The 25,366-nt window shown below is 37.8% G+C and overlaps 1 protein-coding gene and 1 long non-coding RNA gene across 4 annotated transcripts in view; one reads left to right on the top strand and one right to left on the bottom strand.

Moving 5' to 3' along the window:
- Nucleotides 1-25,366, top strand: part of LOC113529760 (A disintegrin and metalloproteinase with thrombospondin motifs 20) — an 86,365-nt gene that overhangs the window by 50,902 nt on the left and 10,097 nt on the right. For all 3 annotated transcript variants that reach the window (XM_026919192.3, XM_034307333.2, XM_053236792.1), the window contains 14 exons: nucleotides 2,326-2,421; nucleotides 3,920-4,086; nucleotides 4,219-4,348; nucleotides 4,497-4,623; nucleotides 5,675-5,885; nucleotides 6,319-6,483; nucleotides 7,186-7,350; nucleotides 8,853-8,972; nucleotides 9,063-9,170; nucleotides 10,777-10,941; nucleotides 11,049-11,312; nucleotides 11,453-11,614; nucleotides 12,366-12,542; nucleotides 24,473-24,640. In XM_026919192.3, the coding sequence (XP_026774993.3) occupies nucleotides 2,326-2,421; nucleotides 3,920-4,086; nucleotides 4,219-4,348; nucleotides 4,497-4,623; nucleotides 5,675-5,885; nucleotides 6,319-6,483; nucleotides 7,186-7,350; nucleotides 8,853-8,972; nucleotides 9,063-9,170; nucleotides 10,777-10,941; nucleotides 11,049-11,312; nucleotides 11,453-11,614; nucleotides 12,366-12,542; nucleotides 24,473-24,640 (2,225 nt within the window). The remainder of the gene's footprint in view (nucleotides 1-2,325; nucleotides 2,422-3,919; nucleotides 4,087-4,218; nucleotides 4,349-4,496; nucleotides 4,624-5,674; nucleotides 5,886-6,318; nucleotides 6,484-7,185; nucleotides 7,351-8,852; nucleotides 8,973-9,062; nucleotides 9,171-10,776; nucleotides 10,942-11,048; nucleotides 11,313-11,452; nucleotides 11,615-12,365; nucleotides 12,543-24,472; nucleotides 24,641-25,366) is intronic.
- LOC128318825 (uncharacterized) lies at nucleotides 17,043-24,459 on the bottom strand. The gene is made up of 2 exons (XR_008302277.1): nucleotides 23,129-24,459; nucleotides 17,043-21,482 (listed from the first exon to the last, which is right to left on the bottom strand). It is a non-coding gene; the product is annotated as an uncharacterized LOC128318825 (long non-coding RNA).

Consider the following 25,366-nt stretch of genomic DNA (forward strand, 5'->3'; position numbering starts at 1 on the left):
TGTAATAAGTGACAATACTACAGACAAAGCAGGTTGAGGTTGAGCAGATTTTTCTCTAAAACACCTAATATCTTGATTGATAATGCAGGATATCCAGTGTACCCTTTTAGAGGCCCAGCAGTGCGGCTGCACAGGCCACTGCAGTTCTGGTTGATGTTCATCTGTCTAGTTTTGTGTCCAGGTACACAGGCTTTCAAGTCATATTAAACACAGGTTAATTCAAGGAACTTCAATTTATCATCATGAAGGGTCTTAGCACTGCATTTTTGTGTTTTCAGCTCTGTGTAGTTAGTGTGTATTACATGGTTCCATTTATCATTCCATTACTCTTACTATTTACACTTGTCCCAGTCCATGACAGTTAAACTGTTGTAGTCCATTAATCTATACAGTATACACGTAGGTACTATATACAGGGCTTGAGAAGTCCTCTAGTAACCTAGCAGATGAAAGATTCCAGGGAATTCACAGTAACCCACTACGGATTTTGGTTTTTTGATTACGGATTAATTTTATTTACCTATGCCAACTGCTGTGGTCAAGGCCTCCCATACACTCCTATTGTTCGGAAGTGAGTTGAGGCTCTTTGGTTTCAGTCTGAGGTAGACCACAGGAATTCCAGAGCTTTAACTAGGAGTGTGTTCCCTTTCTGCTGCAGTACCATGTTTGTATTCTGGGGTCAGGGTTTGGTCTGTTTCTCTTGTGTGAACAGCCTGAGGCAGAGTTCACTGTCTCTGATCTCAGGTCAGTGTGTGCGGACAATTTGTGGTTTACACTGATGCCTTTAACAGCTTTGTGGCTATACATGAATGAGTGTGTGTGGTTGTGGTGTTGTGTAGGTAGTTTGGGATTCAGCCAGCTGTCTCTGATCTCTTAGATTGGTGTGTATGGGTGGGTTTTCCCTCTGTGGGAGATTTAGAGAGACACTCTGTCCATACCAATTAACAAAGGGCATCTCTGTTGCTTTATGAAAATGCTCTGTTTTAGAGAGATAAGATCGTAGGGATTTACTATGCAGTTTTTAAAGTAAAAGAGTGAAGGTAACTGAGCTCTGCTGAACTACGTGCCAATATAAAGTGTCTTAGTAAGGTGTTAGGCCACTATGAGCTACCAGAACAGCTTCAGTGAACCTTGACATAGATTCTGCATGTCTCTAGAACGTTAATGATGAGATAAACACCATTCTTTAAAGACCAGGTCTATAAATAGGTTGAGATCTGGTGACTGTGAAGGCCGTAGCGCATCAATTTAATCCTAATCAGACCATTTACTGAGCCGTTGTGCCTTGTCGATGGGGATATTGTCATCCTGGAATAGACCACTTCCATCAGGATAGAAATGTTTAAGCATAGAATAAAGGTGATCAGTCAGAATAACTTTGTAGTGCAGTGACCTTTCCCTTTGCAGTGACCTTTCCCTCTAAGGGGACAAATGGACTCAACCCATGCCAGCAAAATGCCTCCTACAGCAAAACAGACCCACTGTTTGTTTTTTTCTTTACCCTGTCACCTGTCTGTATATGAGTTGCATTGTTTACACAGTGTGGCATGTGCATATACAGGAATTAATAGTTTTAAGAACACTCATTCATTCTGAATGAGATTAGTTTAACCCTTTAAACTCCAAGGACATGTCATGTTTCTCATTCTCATGACTCTCATAACTCTCATACATTTTCTTAAAGTAATTCAATTCATAGTAGTTACTGAGCAATAAGGTTTAAGATAAATGACTGAAAAATAAGGTAAGATTTTTAAGGGGTTATAAAGGATGGTAAAGCAGAAGAGCCAAATCCTATATCAGTGCTGCCATCTATGGACCTAACTATCCAGTAACCTAACCTAACCTCTCTTCTTTTCTCCTCTCCTCTCCTCTCTTTCCTTTCATTTCATTTCCTCTTCTTGTCTCTTCTCGTCTCTTCTCGTCTCTTCTCTTCTCTTCGGAAGTCTGCTCTGGAACACTTGTGGAAAATTACAGCATAACCCTAAGTTCTAGGCCATAATTACTTCTGCTTTTCTTTTTCCCTCCTGTTTTTGTGTTTGTGGGTGGGCCTTCAGGAGGTTGATGAAGTTATGTGGGAGGGCAAGTTTTTTTTTTTTATTCTTTGTTTTTATTCTTCTCTTTCCTTCCTGTGTTTACATTTCCATGTGTGACATTTGAAGCCTAAAGGGTGCCTTCGATTTTCCAGGACTAGGCCATGCAGCATATTGAAGCTATTAACTCAAGGTGTGATGAAAGTGAAAATTAACTGTCACTCCTCTTCTGAGCATATAGAAAATGTAATTTTTCTTGTTTTTCCCATTGTTTTTTTATTCCAATCCCAAGGTTATAATGTTGTGGTCCGAATCCCAGCTGGTGCAACCAACATTGATATAAGGCAGGTCAGCTACTCAGGAACTCCAGAAGATGATAACTACCTTGGTAGGTCTTACAATTTCGTGCAACAATGTAATTCCAAATTTTCTCTTTTCCAGAAAGTCTCGCTAAGTTTGTAAGGCTTTATATTAATGTTTCTGTAACTTAACTTTTTTAGTGCAATACTTAACATTAACAAACCATGAACTTCAGCAAAAATAAACCATAAGTAATGTTAACAAAGTAACAAAAATAAGTTATGCCACATGACTGCTGAATTCTCGATTCTGATCAGAATGTATTGCTTAAACATCTTTTTGACACTCCATGGCTCTGACAGTAGTTCCTGCTGCAGGATTTATATTAATGTGTTATCATATCTATAATAACAGCTCACAGAGCGACTTGAATTTTAAAAATGTGTAATCATTCATGTGCTGAGGTTTTCTTGAGGTTAAGCCTATTTAGCATTTTTGGAAGAAGTCTCCAGTGTTAGTACATCAGTACTTGGTAACAGTCAGAGGTAAAGCTGTTCATTTAAGTTTCCTGACATGGGAAAGTCTTCAAGATGGAGGACTTTGCGGTTTTTCAGTAACATGACAGGCTGCATTATTTGTCTTATTAACTTCAGGAGAGTGAAAAAAGAGAGACTAGTGAGGGAACTTATTTCATGGACATTCCACAACATTGATTCTTCTTTAATTAATTAAAAAAAATTCTAACCGTTGGCAGATTGCTGTAGTATAAGAGGAATAAAACATCACTTTACACATGGCCTTATTACACCATCTTGTTGTTGATTCTTTTCCTATAACAGCATGCCCCATCAAGTTTTATTCCCTTCTTAACATGTTTTAATTAATGTTTGTTTAAATGTTAATGAAATACATCTGTATTGACTGTTCATCCCCATAAATAGGAAAAAGTTAAATTACAGCATGTTCCCATGTATTGATAATTATAGTTTTGAGAGGCACTATAATGAGATTATTTATTATCCAATCTGAATGTCTTCATTTATCATATGTGCAAAGCATTTCCCCAGAGAATGGCAAGGAGAAATGTCCTTCACAACGTCCTAGAAATTTCAGGGAAAGCAGGGGTGAAGGGAAAGCAAACGGAGTGTCAGAAACAGAGAGAGAAAGATAAATGAGGGGCAGAGAGGTGTAATTAGAGACAGATGGAGGGAAGTGGTTGATGGGAGACCATAATAAGGAGTGAAAGTAAATGAATATGTTAAGAAGAGAGCAACGTTTGCTTGAACTGCTCACACCATAGCAGGGACTGACTCTAAAGAATGATCGGTCAAACAAACATTGGTGCGGAGCAGCACATGTACAGTACACACATGCACAGTTGTGAAAATACACAGAAGTAAAGAGAATATGTGCACAAACAAACATATAATGTAAGAAAAGATTGCTGTGCTACTGTATGTCCAAAGTTCGTAACTATCGGTAACTATCGCTATCTAGTATAGATAATTAAATTGAGTGCAGTTAATTCAGGATTATTTTTGTTATCCTAAACATAATCCTCTATACTGCCCCTGTTTTTTCCCCAGCTCTTTCTGACAGCCAGTCAAACTTCCTGCTGAATGGGAACTTTGTCGTCTCCATGTTTAAAAGAGAAATCTCCTTAAAAGGAACGCAGATTGAGTACAGTGGTTCCAACACCACAGAGGAGCGCATCAACTGCACTGAGCGTGTGGAAGAGGAGCTCATTCTACAGGTTAGTATTAAAGCATTGACTTCAGTGAAACACAGAATCTAGCTAGAGGGACGAAGGTTACCAAGCATTCTTATACCTGCTCCGTGAGTTCAGTTGATCCTGATTATTTTTTCTAATGTGTCTCCTTTTCAGGTGTTGTGTGTGGGGAACCTGTATAGTCCTGATGTACGTTATTCCTTTAACATTCCTATAGAGGAACACCAAGAGCAGTTTGTGTGGGACCCCTCAGGCCCCTGGCAGGAGTGCAGCCGCATGTGCCAAGGTGAGGTTCAGCAGTATCCCTTGATAGTAACCATTTGGATCTCTCATTTTTTAACACCTAGTGGAGAGCTCAAAATCAAACTGGAAGCCATCTGTCCCCCAACATCCATACACTAGACATCCTCACAAGTGTGTGTGTACTGTGACAGGAGAGCGGCGGAGAAAACCAGTGTGTGTACGTAAGAGTGATCGCCTGGTGGTTTCAGATCAGAGGTGTGAGCATCTTCCTCGACCAAGGGCAGTTATGGAGTCTTGCAATATAGACTGTGAACTTAGGTATACACACACATACAAACTCACAAATACAAAGATGCACACATTCATTCAAATCTGCATGCTCTTGAGGAATACTGTAAATAAATCCTTAAAGAATTTGTTTAAACTTTTTTTTCAACCTAATCACTCTCTGTTTTAGGCTATAGAGTTTTGAGGATTTAGCAAGGGCAAAAAAATTTCAGCACATTTTAAATAAATGAAAAACCTGTTTACATGCTTATAATAAAAGCCTACAGGTGGTTGTTGAATGTTGACACTAAACATTCAAAATATGCAACTATATAACACAAATTCGTAGCATTGTAAGAATAAAAGTCTTAGAATGAAATACACTTGAGAGAAAGTCTTATTTGAGCTGATCTTGTATCGTTTCATCCGATATTCAAACACTGGAGCAATACAGTAATAATTCTGGGATGTAGTAGTACTAGTAATTCAGAGTTGGAATCTCAAGTCTAAAAGTTCAGCATATTCAGACTCGAGTTATTCACATGCGCAAGTTGATTTTCTTGGCTCCCCATTCAGAGTATAAAAATTGCTCCTTGGTTATATTTGGTTTAATTAGTCCTTGGTTTTTCAATCGCATCTTGACCATTGCACTCTGTGCCACTGTCCAGGTAGCACTTAAGTCTGTAGTGACAACTGAGGTCTGAATACCTATGCGCACAATTTCGATATTAACTCCTCACTATGTGTGCGTAACTCTGTATATATGGCTCTCTAGTTGCTTAGTCTTTCCCTACTTTTTGTAACTACAAATACTTTCATCTAAAAAAGCAGATCAAAACTACATATTTTGCATAATAGTTACATAAACAGGTCTTATGTTTGATTCTTTGTCCAGGTAAATGTGACAGTATTCTTCTCTGTGGTAATTGTGCATACACTACAGATGCAGTAGATAGATATTAGGTCGAAAAACACTATTTGTTTAATCGCTACTCTCAGAAATATAAGTCTGAATGGTTAAAACATAATGAAAAGCCAAAATGACTGTCAGTTTTCCTCCAGCTCCATTTCTCTGTCTCAAACAACTCACCTTTATGCTCAGGTGGCATGTGGCGGGTAAGAGTGAGTGCTCCACTAAGTGTGGGCCTGGGTATCGTACGCTAGAAGTGCTGTGCATGCGCTACAGCCAGGTGAAGAGAGAGAGTGAGAGAGTGGAATTTCGAGCGTGTGCCGATCTGGCTAAACCTCAGAGCCGTGAGCCCTGCCATGGAGACTGTCTACTGAAGAGCTGGCAGTACAGCGCCTGGTCTCAGGTGAGCTACTTTCCACTTCTCCATTTGGTAGATTGCTTCTGATGTAGTGAAGTCTAGATTTATTTCTTATGTTTTTGTGACAACTACCTAGAATTAGGTTAATGTTATCTATACAATAGTCTCAACCTCAGACACTTCACCTGTAGACCACAAAGCATCTGATCTTGGAGGGTGCAGTATGATTGGCTCTCCTCAATTCTGTGCATATCTTTCCAGCAGAAAAAGCTCTTTTGGACACAGTGAAAAACGTTTTGAGATAATCTTATGTGTTTGCTGAAAGTCAATAGGAAAAGGTTTTTCGACAATGTCCTTTCTGTAAAAGTAGGCTACATTTAGTGACAATAAGAACCAGTCTTTTGCGGTATTATAATAGACAATGTAAGGCTGTAGTTGTTGTAGTTTTCGAAGAACTGATTTGAAATCTTCCTTGCAGTGTTCTAAGAGCTGTGGGCGAGGCACCCGTACACGTGACTCCTACTGCATGAATAACCTCGGCCGCAGACTGGCAGAGCGTGAGTGTAGCGAGTACCAGAGAGCTGTCTCTGAACCCTGTAATGACACGCCATGTCCTGACTGGTCCATCAGCGAGTGGACAGAGGTAGGCTTACACCACAGCAATTTTTATTAATTAAAGAATAACATATAATACTTTTTGTCCATGTTTAATATTGTGAAAGATCCATGAAGCAAGTTAGTTCCTGTTATCACTTACGTTATAACAGCTAAAGTCATTCCTTCACCCGCCTCTCTTTTTTCTTTCTCTTGAAGTTCATAAGACAAAAAAAAAATTCAAATTGCCATACTACCAAGAAACCACAAAGCTATCTGTCCTGAAGACTTTCCCATGCTAAAAAACCTAACGTTTTATACAGCTTTACCTCTGAATGTTAGAAAGTGCTGACACTGGCGACTCCTTCCAAAAAGGACAAATAAACATCTCCTCACTTTTTGATATAAGTGTCTGACAAACGATTCACTGTGTTAGTTTTTTTTTTAAGAAATAACATTAACATATCAGAATGAATGCACTGATTTAAACCTTTGGTTTAAATGCCTATTATGCTGCCTTCCATAGTATTAAATCTCGGGAGTTTATGTTACCTAAAATAGTGTCTGCTTAGAGATCTTTTAGGTATTCATCTCCCATATGGATAATATTTTTTGGGCATTTCGACCACATTTTCACGATATCAGTACTGTGTATTTTAAACGTTGTGGTATGTTTCGCAATATAAATATTGTTACATGCTTAAAAAATGCATATACTATATGAATTGTCTCTGCTTTGCTGTCTGCATAGTGCACAGTGACGTGTGGGAAGGGAGTGAAGCGCAGACAGGTGTTCTGTGTTTTGGCAGAGGAGAGGCTCAACGATGAGCTGTGTGATCCCAACAGCAAACCCCGCACCATAAGCAGCTGTATGCACTCAGAGTGCGCTTCCTGGCAGGTTGGCGCCTGGAGCACGGTGAGCACGTGTGTGCTTGTGTGTGTGTGTGTGTGTGAAGTGAAGTAGGACTGGTTCAGAGGAAATGAAGGTCTAGACAGAGCAGCCCATAACTCACTGCACCATCAGATTCCCCCACATGTATTCTTTCAGATAGCACACACATGCCACCTCACACACTCAATCTGTCAAACTATCCACATTAATATATTCAGGTCTGACACTTTCTCAGACCACACATGCCCATACACTAGCCAAGCCATAACCCTTAGCATGCCTACAGTAATACTTTCATTGTAGTGTATTTCAAAAGTTTTGTTATAAGCTTTGCTATATGAGTTTTCAAGTGGCTTTACTATCAGGAGATCTGATTCACAGCTTCAGATTCCACAGCCATCCATGGCTAACCCTGCTTTCTTTTGGGACATGGCAATAAGAAAGACCCTAGCCATTCGCAGACATCTGTGAGCTCATACTGAAAGCACATTTAGTTTTCCTTCTTCTTGGCTGATGGATGTCTTAAATTTCGAGAAAAACAATTGCCAATACTATTATATTTAGTGTTAACAGATGGGCCTTATTAACTAGCTATATCAAACTGTGCAACTGGAAAAGTCATATACAAGCTAGCATTACAATTATCTAGTGCATCTCAGAAATTCAATTTGGATATTCACTGAATTCCATAATGCCTGATGAATGGTATGTGTGTGAGACATATGCCTGTGTTATTAAAACTTGCTACCCAAATAAACACATCCTGGAACACTTCCTCTGAGCCTTTTAAACACTTAACTTGTCTTGTGTTTAGGCAGACATTGGTCATATGTCAAAGAGAAGGAGCGTGTGTGTGTGTGCGTGTGTGTGCGTGTGTGTACGTGCGTGTGTGTGTTTGTGAGTGGGTGTGTGTGGGCACGTTTCATATGTTGGTTGGGACCAAATGTCTATGGTAGGAGTATCTGACAATTATGACCTTGTTAGGACAAACTACGGTTTTACAAAATTTTTAAACATTTAAACAACAACAACCTTTTGGTTACTGAGGTTAAGGTTATGGTTAGATTTAGGTGTAGGTATAGCATTAATTAGCTGCAATAATAATTATTTTAGTTGAAGGTCTGCACAATGATAGTAAGACAAAAGTGTGTGTGTGTTTTTGTGTGTGTGAGAGATGAGGCACATCTGGATTGGGTAAAGTACACTTACATTAGTTAGACTTAAGTGAGTAATAATGATATCCAGAGTATTGGTGTTTTTCTATGGTGTTTTTCTATGCTACATATTTAACAAATTCAATCACTCCGGTTGTTCTGGGTGAGTATTGTGAAATGCTATTATTTTGTTTTCAGAGCATGATTGCATACATTGTTGGTTGGGTGGTCTCTATGTTAAATGTAGCGTAATGAGAGGCAGTGTATGAACCTGTATTGAGCTTGGCCTGACTAAAGCAGAGTGTTCTAACGTCTGACTTTGACCACTGGTTTAAATTATAAAAATAACAATCTTTCTGTGCATGTTTGCAGTGTGCTGTGACCTGTGGCCATGGATACCAAATGCGAGCAGTGAGGTGTGTGTCTGGTGCTTATGGCAAGACCATGGATGATAGAGAGTGTAATGCAGCGTCAAGACCACGAGATAGCCAGGTACACAAAACCAAAATGACACACACAGGCAGAAGCAAATTGTATCCTTGTGATACTAAGTAATGCGTGTGTGTGTGTGTGTTTGTATAGGAATGTGAGTTGCCAGCCTGTCCTCGAACATCATTAGCACTCAGCACACCACGACCTGCATCATCTGGACACTTACACACTCAGTGGAGATTTGGGTCCTGGACTACAGTGAGTAAGACACAAACACACACAAACACTTTGAATAAAAGTGTCTGTTTAATGAATACAGGGTGAATGTAAATTACTTTCTGGACACAAGTATTAGATTTCAGTGTATGTGTGAATTTAAGCGTTGTTTGAACTCCTGCTTGCGTCAGAAAGAGACTGTGTGGTCCATCAGAAAAAAGTTTAACCAATTTCCCCCTGCCTTGTGGTAATGACGGTTGTTACTGATATGACTGGGAGTTTACACACAAGTTAATGCCAGCCGGAGTTGCCATGATTACTTTAGTTACTCTGTAAGCCTCTTTAATACAAACCTCTCTTTACTTCTAATCTAAAACCCATCTCAAATCATAGTCTTTCTACACTCCTAAATTCAGGGCTGTGCTTGGGTGAAGTTTAAGTTCTTCACTCTTATCTGTTATTGACGCTTTTAACTTGACAATGTTGTGGTGTTCTTAGAAAAAAGGTTTGTTTCACCACAACATTGTCAAGTTAAAAACTTGACAAAGTTATACAGATCTTTTAAAAATTTCAATCAGTGAAGTTTGTCCCAAATGAATTAGATTTAATAGAGATTACACCACAGTACTATTTCTTTCCAATACCAATATTTAAACCTTGAGTATCACCCATGACACATGATAGGGTTTTTTAACTGAAACACTTCACTTAAGATCTAAGCCATCTAAAATGATCATATTAAAACTGCACAAACTCTCTACTACCCTACAGAAAGAAATATAACAGCCCTCGAAATGACTTACTTTCAAAAGAATGCTCTTTAAATGCTGTAAATTTTACAGTCATTTAATGGCTGCAGAGTTGCCAGTAAATAACTGTAAGACATATTTATAGTAAAGTACTATAATATCTTACATAGTATAAATTATCACATAAACCAGTACATTTACTCATATGGCTGATGCTTTTTAAAAAGGCGACAGTTGAGGCAGGATACAACTGAGCAGAGGGTTAAGAGTCGTGTTCAAGGACCCAACCATGGCATTAAACAAGCCCTAACCACTAAGCCAACACAGCTAGCTGAACTAGCTTGCACTGATTCAAGTTTTCGCTAGCATATAAAGTTAAACTCAAGACCAACACAAGAAGAATTTTTACCATTCTCATCCCTGCCAAAAACGTTAGCTGTCCCACCATGCATTACATATTTTGGTATTTTACTGTAACCTTACAGTATAACCTTGTAAAATAATAAAACAGTGTTTCTCCTGTTAATTTAAAGCATTGTTTACAGTGCGTGAGCAAATTTTAAATTTAAAATAGTAGAACTGTAATTCCAGTATACTACTTGTTCATACCAAATATGAAATATTATTATACAAAACTGTTTCCAGTTTAAAACCAAGTAAACCCTTAGCAACAGAAATGAAATGAAATGTCCCTGTATAACTTTAACATGAAAATAAATAGCATGTTATAAAAGCATGTTAGCTTGTTAGAGAAGCAGATCGGATTCGTTCTTTCTTTCCTCCGATATATCTGATTTTGTAATATATCTGTGATATTGTAATTTTAGTTTTAGATTTTCTTTTTATAACTATATAATTATAATAACCTGTGTTTTTTTTTTATGTGTGTGTGTATCCAGTGCTCTGTCTCCTGTGGGAAGGGTGAGAGAGCACGGTATGTCAGCTGCAGAGACTCTCAAGGACGAATAGCTGATGAGGCTTACTGCGCCCATCTTCCTCGACCTCCAGAAACCTCAGCATGCTTCAGCCCCTGTGGCCAATGGAGAGAGGGAGAGTGGTCACCTGTGTGTATCACTCACTCACTCACTCACTCATTTGCATCTAATCTTCACCTTCCTATTCAGATATATTATAATGTTCCTGTTCTTCACCTCTTCTTTCCCCTCTGCAGTGCTCTGTGTCGTGTGGTGTGGGTCGTGCTACAAGGCAGGTGGTGTGTATGAACTACAACCAGCAGGTAGATGAGTCTTTTTGTCACCTGGATGAGAAGCCCAGCTCTGAGCAGGAGTGTGCCGCAGCCCCATGCCACTCAGCCTACCAGCTCTGGCCCAATAACCAGCCCTACCTCCCCCCTGACCCTCGCAGTCATCCAGGGCACAGTAGCTGGAACGTTCCCTCGGCAGACCACCAGTGGAGGACCGGGCCCTGGGGATCAGTATGTCCCTTCTTCTTTCTCATAAATTAACACACATACTTGGCAGCAGTGTGTTTGCAAATTGTCCCACTTTCCAAAGCACACGCTTTGCTTCCCTTTTTGATGAACAATCTATTTGGCATGATTTGCCCCTATTACAGTGCTCCAGTACGTGTGAGGGGGGCTTCCAGAGGAGAGTGGTGGTGTGTCAGGACTCAGAGGGCCGCAGCACTAATTACTGCGACGAGAGAGTCAAACCTAGTGAATCAAAGAGCTGTGACTCAGGACCTTGTCCTCTGTGGAACTACGGTATCTGGGGAGAGGTGAGCAGTCATGATGACAGTATAGCTATTTTGCAGTTGCAGAGCTTGTCCTGTAGCAGACCTTATCAACACAAGAACAAACATTTAAACTAGATTCATTCACTACATTTCCTAGCTCTGAGTGTCTGAGTGGCTACTCCATCTTAGTGTTCTTACTTGACTAAGATTTTGTCAGTCTGTTATTTGCATTTATTCATATTTGTTTTGTTATCAAATCAAGAAAACCCTTCGGATTAGCCTTAGAAGCTAGGTTTCCTGTACGTATGTATAAAGAAGTAAGGAATAAGATGCTAAAATGCGCTACTCTCATCCTTCAGTATAACTGATGTTTGTTGTAACAGCACTTCACTATAAAATTCTGTCTCTAAGTAAACACCATAAACATTAATCTCATTATAATCTCCATTATTGTTAAATGCTCTGCTGGAACAAGAGTACATGTGGAACGATTTTTCCCTTCTTACTGCCAATATTGATCTATCTGCGTCTTCAGTACGAAATGAATTCAAAACAAATGTTATGCCAAAAACATGACAGTTCTGTAAAAGCAAGGTTTAACAGAAGGCTAATTGAAAATGGATGTACAATTTGGCAGTCCTCTTGATTTTGCAGAAACAAGTGGAATGTTGTATAATTTTGTAATTTATCTGCCCCTTAGGACCCGTTCCCTTTTGCCTTATATTCACATTATTTTATGTCATTTTTGACCCCTATCACTTTCTAAAACTCTTGTCTCACTTTCCCCCCTCAGTGTAGTCTGTCATGTGGTGGCGGGCAGCGAACTCGGCTAGTAGTGTGTCAGCGTCCGAATGGGCAGAGGCTGAACGAACACAACTGTGACATGCTCGACAAACCCCCCGATGTGGAGCGGTGCAATATGCAGCCGTGCCCCGGCAGCGCTTCCTGGCACAGGCGACCATGGAAGCCGGTACGATAGCTTTCCTTTTTCTTTTACGCTCTTCTATTTGTCTCTGTCGTTGCCATGTGCTCTCATTCACTGTACCATGTCTAGCTGACTTCACTGATGTCTTTCTGCACTATGAAGATTGTGATTTTTTGCGTTCGGCCATCATGAGTGTTGAAGCTAAAATCACTCAAGTGCCGTGCATTCAGCTGGGTTTCTCTCACTGTTGAGCCACAATTCAGTACAACTGTGATTTATTGTTGTGATTAAGATGTAAGGGCAGTTTACTCCTGATCTTTTTTTCCTGAAATGCAGTCAAGTGTTTTAGAAAGTGCAACAAGATGGTGAACTTTTTCAGGGTGACATTTAAACCCAGCATGATGCACCTCTAGTGGCGATAAACACCGAGCTTAGCATTAGCATGTAGCTCTAGTTGGGTCTCCTGCCCACCCAAGCAGCCGTGGTGCTGATTAATCAGAAACAAAAGCGTGGCTCCCCACCAGGCATCACGTCATTACAAACACATGGAGCCAATCTGTTACAAAGGTCCTAAATGCAAGCTTTAAATGATCAGGCCTGTGTTGACGACGCTGACAACACTGATTATTTTATTGGGAGTATGTGATATTTATTTGCAATGATATATTGTGAAGTAATATTTGTTGTGGTGCAACTTGTATTCAAAGAACACAAAGTGTATATTTGTGCATAAGAGTTTTAATATGTTGTTTATCAGCCAGCAACAAATGGTTATTATTGTATATTGTATATGTATCTTTGTACAGTGAATGTTTTATGTACTCATTTATCCGATTTAAACAATAATATTTAATATTTTTTCACTGGTGCTGACCAAATTGCAGATGACAGCATGTACAGGACAGTGTAATGATGCTGTTTTTGTTAGCATGTTTCATTGTGAAAAGAAAGTAGTTTAGATAAATTAAACATGAATTGCAGTTTTTTTTTTCCTGTTTTGCAAAAGCAATGGATAAAAACCCTCAGTGATAATATGTAGCAAAATAAAGTACCTCACCATCAGGGACTAAAATTTTTCGCTAAACATTGCTGATAAACTATTTTCTTTATTAGTTAACACTGACTGGGAAACTAGCCATACCAAAACCTATAATGCACTATAATGCATGCTTCAGTCCATCAAACAGCTTACTAAGCTATAGAAGTGAAAGCTGTGTTAAAATTTCAGAAAGTTATAGTTATCTTTTTAGTATAAAATATCAAATCAAAGCACTTTGCTCAGTGACCATGACAGTCATTCTGCACTGCATAGTCAATATGGTGCTACTTATTTTTATATTCTAGTATCGGTATGATTGGAAATAGGAACAGCATTCCATCTTATATCTTTCATATTTGATTTTCAGCAATGGTCATGTTTATTTAATTAATGTTTATTTAATAATGCGTTTTGTTAAAACATATTAGCTCTTCACTGTAATTATTTTATCGCCAATGATTAGCAGTACAGCTAACCTATAGACCTTGAATAGTCAGCATGTAACTCACACTTTGTCAGCCATTAATAACGCAGTCGAGGTGACACATCATCTTCATGAACGCTTTTTTTTCTTGCTGCTTAATTAGGACTTATTTTCCCAGTCTGTATGAACACAAATACCTCTCTCAGTTATATTTTGGACATTTGTTGATGTTAGACTGGCCAGTTCCATTTTCTGAAGGATTTGTTTCAAGAGACTAATTTATTTGTTTACAGCAGAACACAGAGAACTTCACATTTAATGTGATATGTGTCTTGTCTAATGCTTTTCATTAATCATAACCATCTGTTTATATCTTGGCAGTTTTCTTGTGATAAACCTTTACTGCTTGGCCCCATTTACACTTGATCTTTTCATGCATCAGGGTTATATCTGTATAGGCATTATCTACATTAAAAAGAAGTACACCAAAGACTTGCTCAAATCTCTCAGACGTATTGTAGCCAAATGTATGTTAAGTGTAGTATGTGCATTTGTCTCTCAAGCCACCATTAATTTTTGATATCTTTTGCATAAAATAACTGAAAACAAAGAACAATAATGTTGCATGTTATGAGCTGATTTGCATATTAATGCAACTGCAATCAGATTTCACTTATTAGGATACAACCCAGATACAAGACATATGAAAAGACCAGGTGTAAACATCGCCCTTGTGTTTCCTGTTCCATTTTCTCCAATCTGTTGACTTTTATAACCTAAAAAACAGCAAATAATCATCATTCAGGAATCTGAGTTTGACCATCCACCTGTTGGTGGCATTCTTTATTTATTGTATTAAGCAAATCTGCTCACCCATGATGGGCTACAAGTCCTGTTCTCAGGTGTATTTGTTTTCATTTTCCATCCAGCAACCTTCACAATTATGTTTACATGTAGTTTCATAAAAAAAAAATATTAAAATTTCATTACGGTTATGTAATTTGTGCTGTCTTAGTATCTTGACATGAACATTAAGTCTTGCCCATTAAGTTGTATAACTTTTTTTTAAGGTTAATATATTGTGCCTATCACACAGTATACCCAAACTGACCATCTTGGTGCATATGTGTGAAGCTCTTTACTAAATTATACTAGAAATAAATAATTTCTAGGAATTTAGTATATTGTACAAAAAAGTCTTATAATGTTTGTTTTTTTATCCATTTACTTTACGAACTCCCAAGAGAAAACAAATATAATCTCCAAATAATGTTTTTTTTGGAGGGGCATCTGGTTGTGATTAGGGTAATTGGGTCTTCAATAATGCATTTGGCCAGAGATTTAGCACATATTGCATTACACTTAGAAATATAATTACTATTAATCAGTGTTGGCAAGACTGATACTGAAAAAGTTTCAAAGTGGAACTCTAGAAAAGCAAAACTTGGCTTTATGTCCTATTAGCTGTTGTTTTTCAGCACATAACTATGTACAAGTATACATAGCATATAATACACTTCATGTATGTGCATTATTGAAATGCTGCCCTCACATATCCTGGATGTGTGTTAGTTCTGTAGTGATGGAAGATGTTTTTTTTTTTTTAAATGGAAAACACCAGACTAGATTAAATGTAAATAAATATTTATTGGATTTATTTATCAGCAAATGCAATTATAAAGATTAGAGAAGTCTTCAAAAAAAAAAAATCAAATTCGTACAGTGAATTGTATCACACCTCACGTTAAGTCAAACTTTGTGATGTGTGATGGCCTGGAAAAACACATCACATGGCCAAATCTTTGACATTTTCTATTAGTTGTGAAAACTACAGGTTTTCCTTAACTAAAATATGCATCTCAACCACAAGTAAAGTTATAGAGTTGGCATCTGATTACAAACTGAATATTGATTAGGCTTCTGTCCATTTCACTATGGCACATATCTATAACACCATCCTGATCAAAGCGTGACTTTCACTGTGTGAGAAACTCACACTTAGCCAGCAAGGTTTTAGACATCTTTAAGCAAACTAGCTCCTTACTCAGCATGGTTCTGATGGAAGATAGTCTTGACAAGATTAAAATGTAACATTGTTTTGGTGAAATATATTTATGGATAGTCAAATTCGAGGTGTCAAAATATAATATAGGCAGAAAAAAAAAATTTGGCCAGTACTTATCATTTTGGCTGTTTGCCAGAATTCAGCCACAGCAACCTCTGAAGAGTTTTCCCAGACCACCTCACTATGAAAATAAATCCAGCATTCAGTCATATCAGTATTCAGTAATATCCCAAATGGGTCCTGTTTATTAGAGGTTTATGATCCGTCATGGAGAGGAGAAAATGTCAATGTATATGTACATTGCTGCAATCTTTTTCAGAGTTGCAGTAGTCTTTACTTTTCAGATATATTAGTGGAACTGTTTGCATGTTTATACAGATGCAGTTCATAGACTCATTATATGGCTATTTATTTAGCCATTTGTATTTTTAAAAAAATGGCATCACTTTTAATGGCCTTGTTAGGATTTGTTTTTTGACAGTGATTACCATTTTAAAATACTTAGGACTTACCTCGGAAACAGATCATTCAGAGGTTGATTAGTGCTTGTTTTGTAAGTCAGATAAATAAAAAAAAACAATAGAAAAATATGGCTTGAGACAAACACTTTAGTCTTATCCCAATAAAACCTACAGAGAGTCTGAATTTTATAATTACAAATAAGAATAATAATAATTAAAAAGCATAGTATTTCTTATAAGAAAGTAAAGGTATAAAACCATAAATACTAATACTTGTTTCTAAACACTGTGTGCTGGCTGAAAATCCTCAGGATGTTGTGTTGAGCTTCATCCCATGGATACAGAAGTGACATGTCAGCACAGGGCAGACTGTAGCTTGTGTTTTCCATTTTTCCTTGTATGGCAAACAGTCTGTGATAAGCACATTATTACAGTCTTTCAGCTTCAGCGCTTTAAATTTACTGACATTGCTTTGGCACACAGTAGTTAATCATTAGGTCAAAAGACTACAAATTATGCTTAACAACATGCAATAAAGTATCTTGTGAAAAATCAGTCACACTCACCAATCTTTATTTCTTTATAAGTCATATAAAGATTAAATTGTAAAAATTCTCTATACAGTGATGTAAGAAATTCACTTAAGCAACCAACAGGTAGTAATAGCAAACCACAAACCACTCTCTGCTTTCACTTAAATAATTTGAATAAATGATTATACATATGCATATTAAAGGTTTATTAAAGTACAAAGGAATTTGTACATATAACATTCTTAAAGTTGCCCCATAACATATAAATCCAAATGAGCTTTCCGATGAGCTTTGAAGCACAACTGAACAGTTGGAAAGGTAAAAGACATGAAAGAAAACTTTCCTTGGCATTGTGTCAGAATACAAGTAGAATGAGATTGTAATCTGGAAATATTTAGAATGGGCTTTCATCCTGTGACAGTTTGTTCAAACAATCAAACATTACGCCATTTAGTCTACATTATTCCACTTACTGTTTAACTGTGTAAGGAATAAAACACAAGAGTTAGTGTTACTACCCCAAAGTTGATTCTTTTCCTATAAAAGTATGTCTGACAGTGTTTTATTTCTCGTATACCACAAAGCTAATGATTGTTTTATTATAGTCATGTTTAATGTTAATGTTAGTTCCTGTTATCACTTACGCTGTAGCAGCTGTTAACAGTCGTTCCCTCACCAGCCTCTCTTTTTCGTTTGCTTGAAGTCAATAAGACAAAAAAAAATCATGTCATGTTACAGTGAAACCAAAACAAAACTCTCCATCCTGAAGACTGTCTCTTGGTGGAAAACCTTCAGGAGAAGCTTGACACTGGAGACTCCTTCCAGAAATGCTAAATACACATGTCCTTACAGAAAGCTTGACCATATCAATGATTACACTTAAAAAAATCTGTTTATGTGGAGCATCTGCCACACAAGTCACTGTGTAATGTATTAGAACAAACATATTAATATAAACTTGTGATTTGCCATGCAGTCGGCAGTACTAGAAAAATTAATCATGCTCTCCTGACCAATCAGGATTGAGAATTCAAAAGCCCTGTGGTATAAAAACTACTGATACCTATTTAAGTCAAAAACAAGTTCTGAAGACATTGTTGTCTCTTCTTGTCTCATGTAGATCTAGAATTGAGATCTGAGAGCTACAAACATTACTTTGCTGAGGTTCAGTATTCTAATAGTAGCATCCTTAGTTGTGATGAAGGAATTATTATACCGACTTCTTCCCAGTATTTCGTTCTATGCACCACAATTACCTGCCTGGTCTGTTTCTACTTGAAGTGTGTGTGAAGTGACTACTGCTGGTGCACAGATGGGGAGGAAATACCAGCATGTCTGTGTCTGAGACAGCTCTTCACATAGATCCAAACCTGCTTCAGTGCATAATTGAAAAATATGAAAAAGTCACATCTAAAAATTCAGTGACAATGTCAAGTCAATATATTTTGAAAGTGCATTAGAAAATCATTACCACCAACCCAAAATTATAGTTTATTTCAGCTGTTTCTTTATATAAAAACATTTATATGTACATAAATCCAATATGTTATTCATTTGAAGGACTCTTATATGTAATAAATTGTGTTTCATTTATTTCCAACATGCAAACCCATGGACTACTTACCTCTTTTAGAACTCCTGCATAGCTAACATCACATCTTAGCCATACCATATAGCCAAAGACCAGTGAAGCTAAATAAATGCAGCATCCTAATAAAGAGGAGATGAATAGCATCCCCATGTCATGTGTTCGTAAACGAGACAGAATAAATAGAGAATTCTCAGCTTGGAGGAATGTGTTAATGAGACACATGTGGAGCAGGTGTCAGACTTCAGCAAGGCTCAGACCAGAACAAAAACATCTGTGTACCCTGTTCTGTATGATAGATGCTATCAGTTGTCTGAGGAACCAGCTACCTGAAGTATCCTTTAATCACCAAGCAGCTTAATAATAGAATAACTACAGGGTAGTATATGTTAATCACCCATGTGTTACAATGTTTTAGCACACTGTTGTCAGCTTCTTCTCCTGGCTTTGGAAAAGTATATCATCAGTGGCCACTAGCAGCACAAGGCAAGGAGGGTGTAGCAGGGAATGGAGTTTGCGCTTCGAATACACTTGTCCTTGCATGTAGTTGAATCAGTTGTGTTGGAAATTTGTGCATTTAGATCCCTTTCAACCAAGTAATGTTACAGATTGGTGTCGGTTAACTAACTAGCTAGAATGCTAACTAGCTAGGACAACAAAGTAATGAAAATTTTAGCTGTCATTCATAGACTAAATAGTTGGCTACATAAAACCCAATTTGAACATAGCAAAACACAAATACACCAGATAAGCATTCGCTTTCTCTCAGGGTGGAAGGGATGGAATACTCTCTGTACTCTGTCAATCAAGCTAGCCAATTGTGAGTGGCTATGAGTACATGTATGGGGAAGAGGGTAGATAGCTGTTTCCTCCAAGTATATTACACTGCCCTGTGATGCAGCATGAGCAGCAGTTTGAAATGATGTCTTATTTCTTGGAGGGAGTAGCATTTAATCCTCACTGGCTAGTAGCTGTTATATGATGGGGAGAACTGGCAGGTGGGTGGGAATTGGCCAAGAACAAATTAGGGAGAAAATTGAAAGAGCTCTTTTTTAATGCCTAATGAATTGATCCCCCTGTAACCCCAACGGCTGATCTAATAATCTTTGTGCAAAAGCATTGAAATGATCATTAAAACACTGATATGGATTACCCCAAAAGAAATGGTGAAGGGATGCTGATGAGGGTTTGCATTGAAAGCTGTTTTATAACACATCCTGAGACACCAACATCATGAACTCTAAGAAAAATCAACAGGCATTTCGCTGGATATGGTAAAATGTGGTAGTAATGATTCGTGCTTTATTCAAGTGTAGTAGCAGTGTGTCTTGCTTTATTTGTCATGTTGATTATAGCCAGTTCTGTGTATTACACTGTGAATCATTGAGGAGTGTAAAAGAGGGATCATAAACCAGATTACACACACTTACCTTTTCGATCTGTCTCAATCATCAGATTACAACCTAAACAGCTTTCTAGTAGCAGTGTGTCCCATTGCATTATCATGGACCCTGTAAGTTAAGTTGTGGAATGTATTTGAATTGAGCATTTGGAAACTGAAAATGTTACCTCTTGTCACTTCAGTCGTGCCAACTGGGCTACAGTGTTTGTCTTTGCAGGGTGACGTTGACTGTCATATATAACAATGTCAAAGTAGAGTTTTCTGTTTAGTTTATTAGGTAGTCTTAGTTCTCTAGGAAGAGAAGCTGTGAGTGTGTGTGTGTGTGTGTGTGGACATATGGTTTGGCATAGTTTGTAAACCAGTTCCAGATTGCCTTTTCACTTGTTTCATGAAAGGACTTACTTTTGTCAGAGTTATATTTTGAATTCTGCATAAAATATATACATCTTTTCCAGATTTGTCTCAAATGTCTGGCTTTAATTTGGGGAGAGTTACAATAATTGCAAACATGCGTTTGAAATTCAGAAAAGTTCAGGTACTTTATCACATTTGACGCACTTTAAAAATAATTTTAACCACACAATTAGTAGCCATTCATCAGCTGTGTGATTTGTAAGGCTGTAACCGAGATACTACTCCACAGCTGCTTGATTCTTACCAGAGACTGTCATGTTGACTGCTCCTAATTTAGTGTTTTGTCTCTCCTGCAAAAGAAGAAAAAAATTGAAACAGAAGCACAGTGTGTTCAGGGATGTGTATCCATATAGGCAAACTTGCAGTTGTGGAGTTAGTATAAATTATTGGGAATTGTGTAGTGTTGAAAGTGTGAGTACACTAGCACACTAGGACTGTTGGCTTTTGAGTTTTGTTGCCTATTGGTTGTGACATTGTGTTTCGCACAACAGTGCCTGGACATAAATTGTTGCACTGATTAAAGACATTTCATGACTGAAAATTCAATTCAATTTTCATTGTAGCTACAGCAAGTGGAATATGTTTGAAATGAAAATAAATGTTTGTACATTATACTACTTGTTTTGCAGTTAATTAATAAATGTAAATTAATGTATTGATAGCATACATTTAGAAATGCAACACATTTACAACATTTACATGTTCATTTATGGAATATCAACATGGCTATCTTGTGAACTAATGAATATTACAGAAGCCACTATAAGATCACTTATAGTTAGCTACATATACTCAGTGATTTTCCTAACTTTAATACTTGAATGAAGTGAAGACATTTATTCTATGCTTGGTATAATTGCAGTAGATAAAGACGCTACTGCTAAAAAAAATCTTAGATTGAGACAATGGCTAGCTGTATGATTGCTAGCAATCATACATTTCACCCATCTCATCGAGTATGACTATTCACTCACTTTCAGTAACCACTTTATCCTGGTCTGGGTTGCCGTGGATCTGGAGCCTATCCCAGAAACACTGGGTGTGAGGCGGGAATACACTCTGGATGAGACACCAGTCCATCGCAGGGCATCATGCACACACACATTTACACACTCATTTGCACCAAATTTAGCATAGCCAAGTACGAAGAATGTCGTTTTAATTTTTTTTCTGTAATTATTATAAACCTATGCCATGAAAAACAGAAACCAGATAAAAGAGAACTGAGTCTTCCTAACTGTTATTAAAAATTTCCCAAACCTGTAGCTATCTTTAAAAAAAAACCAAAAAAAAAAAAAACCACACTTTCTAGTTCATACTCTCTCTGGCACCCTGAGAAAACATCTTTGAATGGCTATTTATTTATATGGCATTTTTTGACCATGTAGTACACAGTTATAGGAGGGAATTATTTATAATTGCACTATTCGTTGTCACTCAGATGAGGATGGGTTCCCTTTTCAGTCTGGTTCCTCCCGCTTGCTCGTTAGGGATAAATTTATAAATTTTAAAACCTATATTGTGAATTTATATATTTCTGTAAAGCTGCTGTGTGACAATGGCCATTGTTAAAAGTGCTATACAAATAAAACTGAATTGAATTGAACTGAATTTATACCTCCCGACTCTAAATAATAAGTCTTAATGCAGATTCATGTATGCAGTTTCTATGCAGTAGCATATACAATCACTTTTTTGTATTCAGTTTACTACAGGCGCATGAACAAGCTGTACGACCTCTATATTTGAAATCATATTAGCATGAAATGACCATACCAGGGGTGTGTTTAATTTAGACGTTGATATCTGGATAGTATTTCTATGATGAGGTTCTATTTCTATGTGTAAACAAATTGCTGTACTCTTTAAGAGTTTCTGCTTTCCACATGCTTGGCTTTGGCAGACATTTGCTATTTTTTTTCGCTGTGCAAAGTGAATGGTATACAGCCTCGGCACACTTTCATTCAAGATCTTCATCTGTGTTCTTTCTAGGTTTCCTGCCTACATTTAACTGTGGCAGAAATTTCAGATCAACAGCAGATATTAATTATCATTAAAGCACAGGCTACTTTGCACAACACGCATGCGAGCTCCACAACATTACAGCTGAAGACACCCTTCTTAGTCTAAGAGGCTATTGGAGTGATCGAAGACAAAGTGGCTAAAATCTGCTTGCACTTGATTAAAAAAACTGCGTTTTCCCCCACATCAGTTATAGTTTTACACAGTTTTTTTTTTTCTCTGGCAAACTGTAGCTTGGACTGTATAGCAAGCCAGTTCTCTCCAATTCAATATTCTCATAAAACAATACCTGTTAATTCCATGAGAGGAAAGGATGAAAGACATTTATAGGTCATAAAGATTTGGTTGTTTTTGGCTTCTGTAGCTGCTAATGGACCTCTAAGAACACACCAGTTTGATTCTGACAATGGTCTCTGTTAAACAATGGTTTTATATTAATAAATACAGTTGCAAATGTCTACTATACAAAAATACCGAACATATAAGGAAGAGCTTCTTATGATCACTTATGATATCAAATTTACAGTAGCAGTTACCATAACACTAGTTGTCTATCTTTCTGGCAATCAAGCAATGTCTTGAAATTTTACCAAATTTTACTCTTCCTGTTGGAATTTTGCTGATATTGCATACTAGTAGTAAACACTAATAAACATTTTTGTCTATATTCAAATCTCACTTACTGTAAAGGTAGACCATGGAGATTCCCTTTTTCTGCCTTTCTTCTTTATTGTGGATCGATCGATCACATTAGCAGCATATCAGAACTCTTTGCTTCCATCTCTGCTTAGCTGATGAGCTTAACTGATGTGCTGCAGATGAGCTTGATGAATGCAGAAGGAGAGCTCACTGCCTTACACCCGTCCACTCTCTGTCATAACTGTCATAAGTCTGTTTCGCAGCTCCGGTGAATTCCACCTCTCCTCCCTCTCGCTCATTTTCTCTTCTCCTCTTTCACTCTGTTACAGCCATGAGGAGGGGCTTACACCTACTGTCCCCACCCCGTATTTTTCCCAGTCTTGGTTTTTGTTTCTGCGGTGAGAGGAGTAAAGGAGCACAATCATGTTAAGAGTGAGCAGGATGCATGTTCAGGATCAGTCACTTTACACAGTGCACTTTGATGTCCTCTCAGCAAACTTAAGCCCTGTGTTTAACATGCCTCTGTAATTGCCATGTTTGTGAAGGAGGTGTTTGTGTGTGTGTGTGTGTGTGTGTGTGTGTGTGTGTGTCAGATAGTATCACAGGCTTCCCTCTGTGTTCCTTTAAGGTTTAATGGGTACTGTTGTGGCTGAAGGTCTTGTTATTGTGTTGCATCAGCTTGTTCACAAAATTGTTCAGCAGGCCTTTTTGCTATGTTATCCTTTTGTTACATTAGATTGTTTTCAACTTCTAATTCTTTTGTATCCTATGTATCTCACAATGTTTTTTTTTTTACCATGGTAGTATGACCACTGGCATGCTGTGGAAGATGAAAACATTTTTCTTATTGTTTAAACCAGGTATTATGCATTTCAGATTGATTTAGTGTCATTTTCTAAGTTTCTAAATATGCTAAGAGGATAAGTATAGGGTGATACTCTTCTTGTGTATAAATAAACTTTTAGCATGGATAAATAGATTTAACTGCTCTGTAATTACCATCTATAGTAATAAACATAGAATAAAGAGGATTTTCATTTACGTTCTTAGAAAAATGACTTGCAGCTTCTCCTTGAGGTTCCTCCAATGCTTCATTATGTTTTTTTTTTTCTTAGAAATGTGCCTTGTATGTTTTGCCTATGTTTATTGAAACCAGGTGCACTGAGGTTTTTAAGGCCTCGCTCTCACCTCGTATCTCCCATGGGCACACACAATTATGTGACTTTAAACCCTCTGTACACGGTACATATAATACATCATGGGAATTTGTATTTGTATTTGAATTTGTTTAAAAGTGCATTCTTTCATTTAAATTTGTTTTCAGATTGTGTGCTGCTGTTTATATGTAATGCTAAATCTGGTGTTCATATATGTGTCATCCTCTGCAGTGTTCTGTGACTTGTGGCAAGGGGACTATACAGAGGGAACTGGTCTGTGTTTACCACAACCAGACTGAAACAGAGGAAGAGCACTGCGCACATCTTCCCCGACCCAAGACACGCAAACTATGCAGGGCAGGACCATGTCCCAGCTGGAAAACCAACAAGTGGCAAGCGGTATGCATTACAACCATCCCAGTTAACCATCTGACACTAGTGCTGGAGCAAGATACAGTGAGAAAAAGTTACTATATTGAAATATGTGCTTTCTTACTACAGAAAATCCAGTCACAACTCTTAGAAACAATGGAAATGTGCCTAAAGGTGATGTAGGATTAGCCTCCCATTATACAATTAAGATATACAAAACAGAAAACACACATACAGTAGGTACACACCATACAATTCAGTCCATGGGTCAGTGCCTACATTTGACATGAATGAGAACATGGGGAGTTTGAAGTCTGTTTCAGAATATATGCAGGGCTCTTGCGATAGGTATTTTAGTGAATACATGTTTTAGGAAGCAGCAGGTAGCATTGCTGCCTCACAGTTCCAGGGTCCCCAGTTCGATCCTGAGTTCAGATTACTGTCTATGTGTTTGGAAAGCTCTCCATATGTCCGCATTGGCTTCCTCTGGGTTCTCCGGTTTCCTCCCATTTCCCAAAAACATGTCGATAGGTGGATTGGCACTGCTAAATTGTCATTATATGTGAATGCGCATGCGAGTGTGTGTTTACATAGTGCCCTGCAATGGAATGGTGTCCTATAAAGGGTATATTCACAACTCACAGCCAGCTGAATGAAAGCATTAAAGAATGTTTTAGGAACAGTCATCTAGTAATGCACTAGAGCTCAGATGTTCTGCCAGGATCCTCTCCTCAGAGAAAATGAGTTTTAAAA

The sequence above is a fragment of the Pangasianodon hypophthalmus genome, chromosome 9, assembly GCF_027358585.1.
Source record: "Pangasianodon hypophthalmus isolate fPanHyp1 chromosome 9, fPanHyp1.pri, whole genome shotgun sequence".
In the NCBI taxonomy this organism is placed as follows: domain Eukaryota; kingdom Metazoa; phylum Chordata; class Actinopteri; order Siluriformes; family Pangasiidae; genus Pangasianodon; species Pangasianodon hypophthalmus.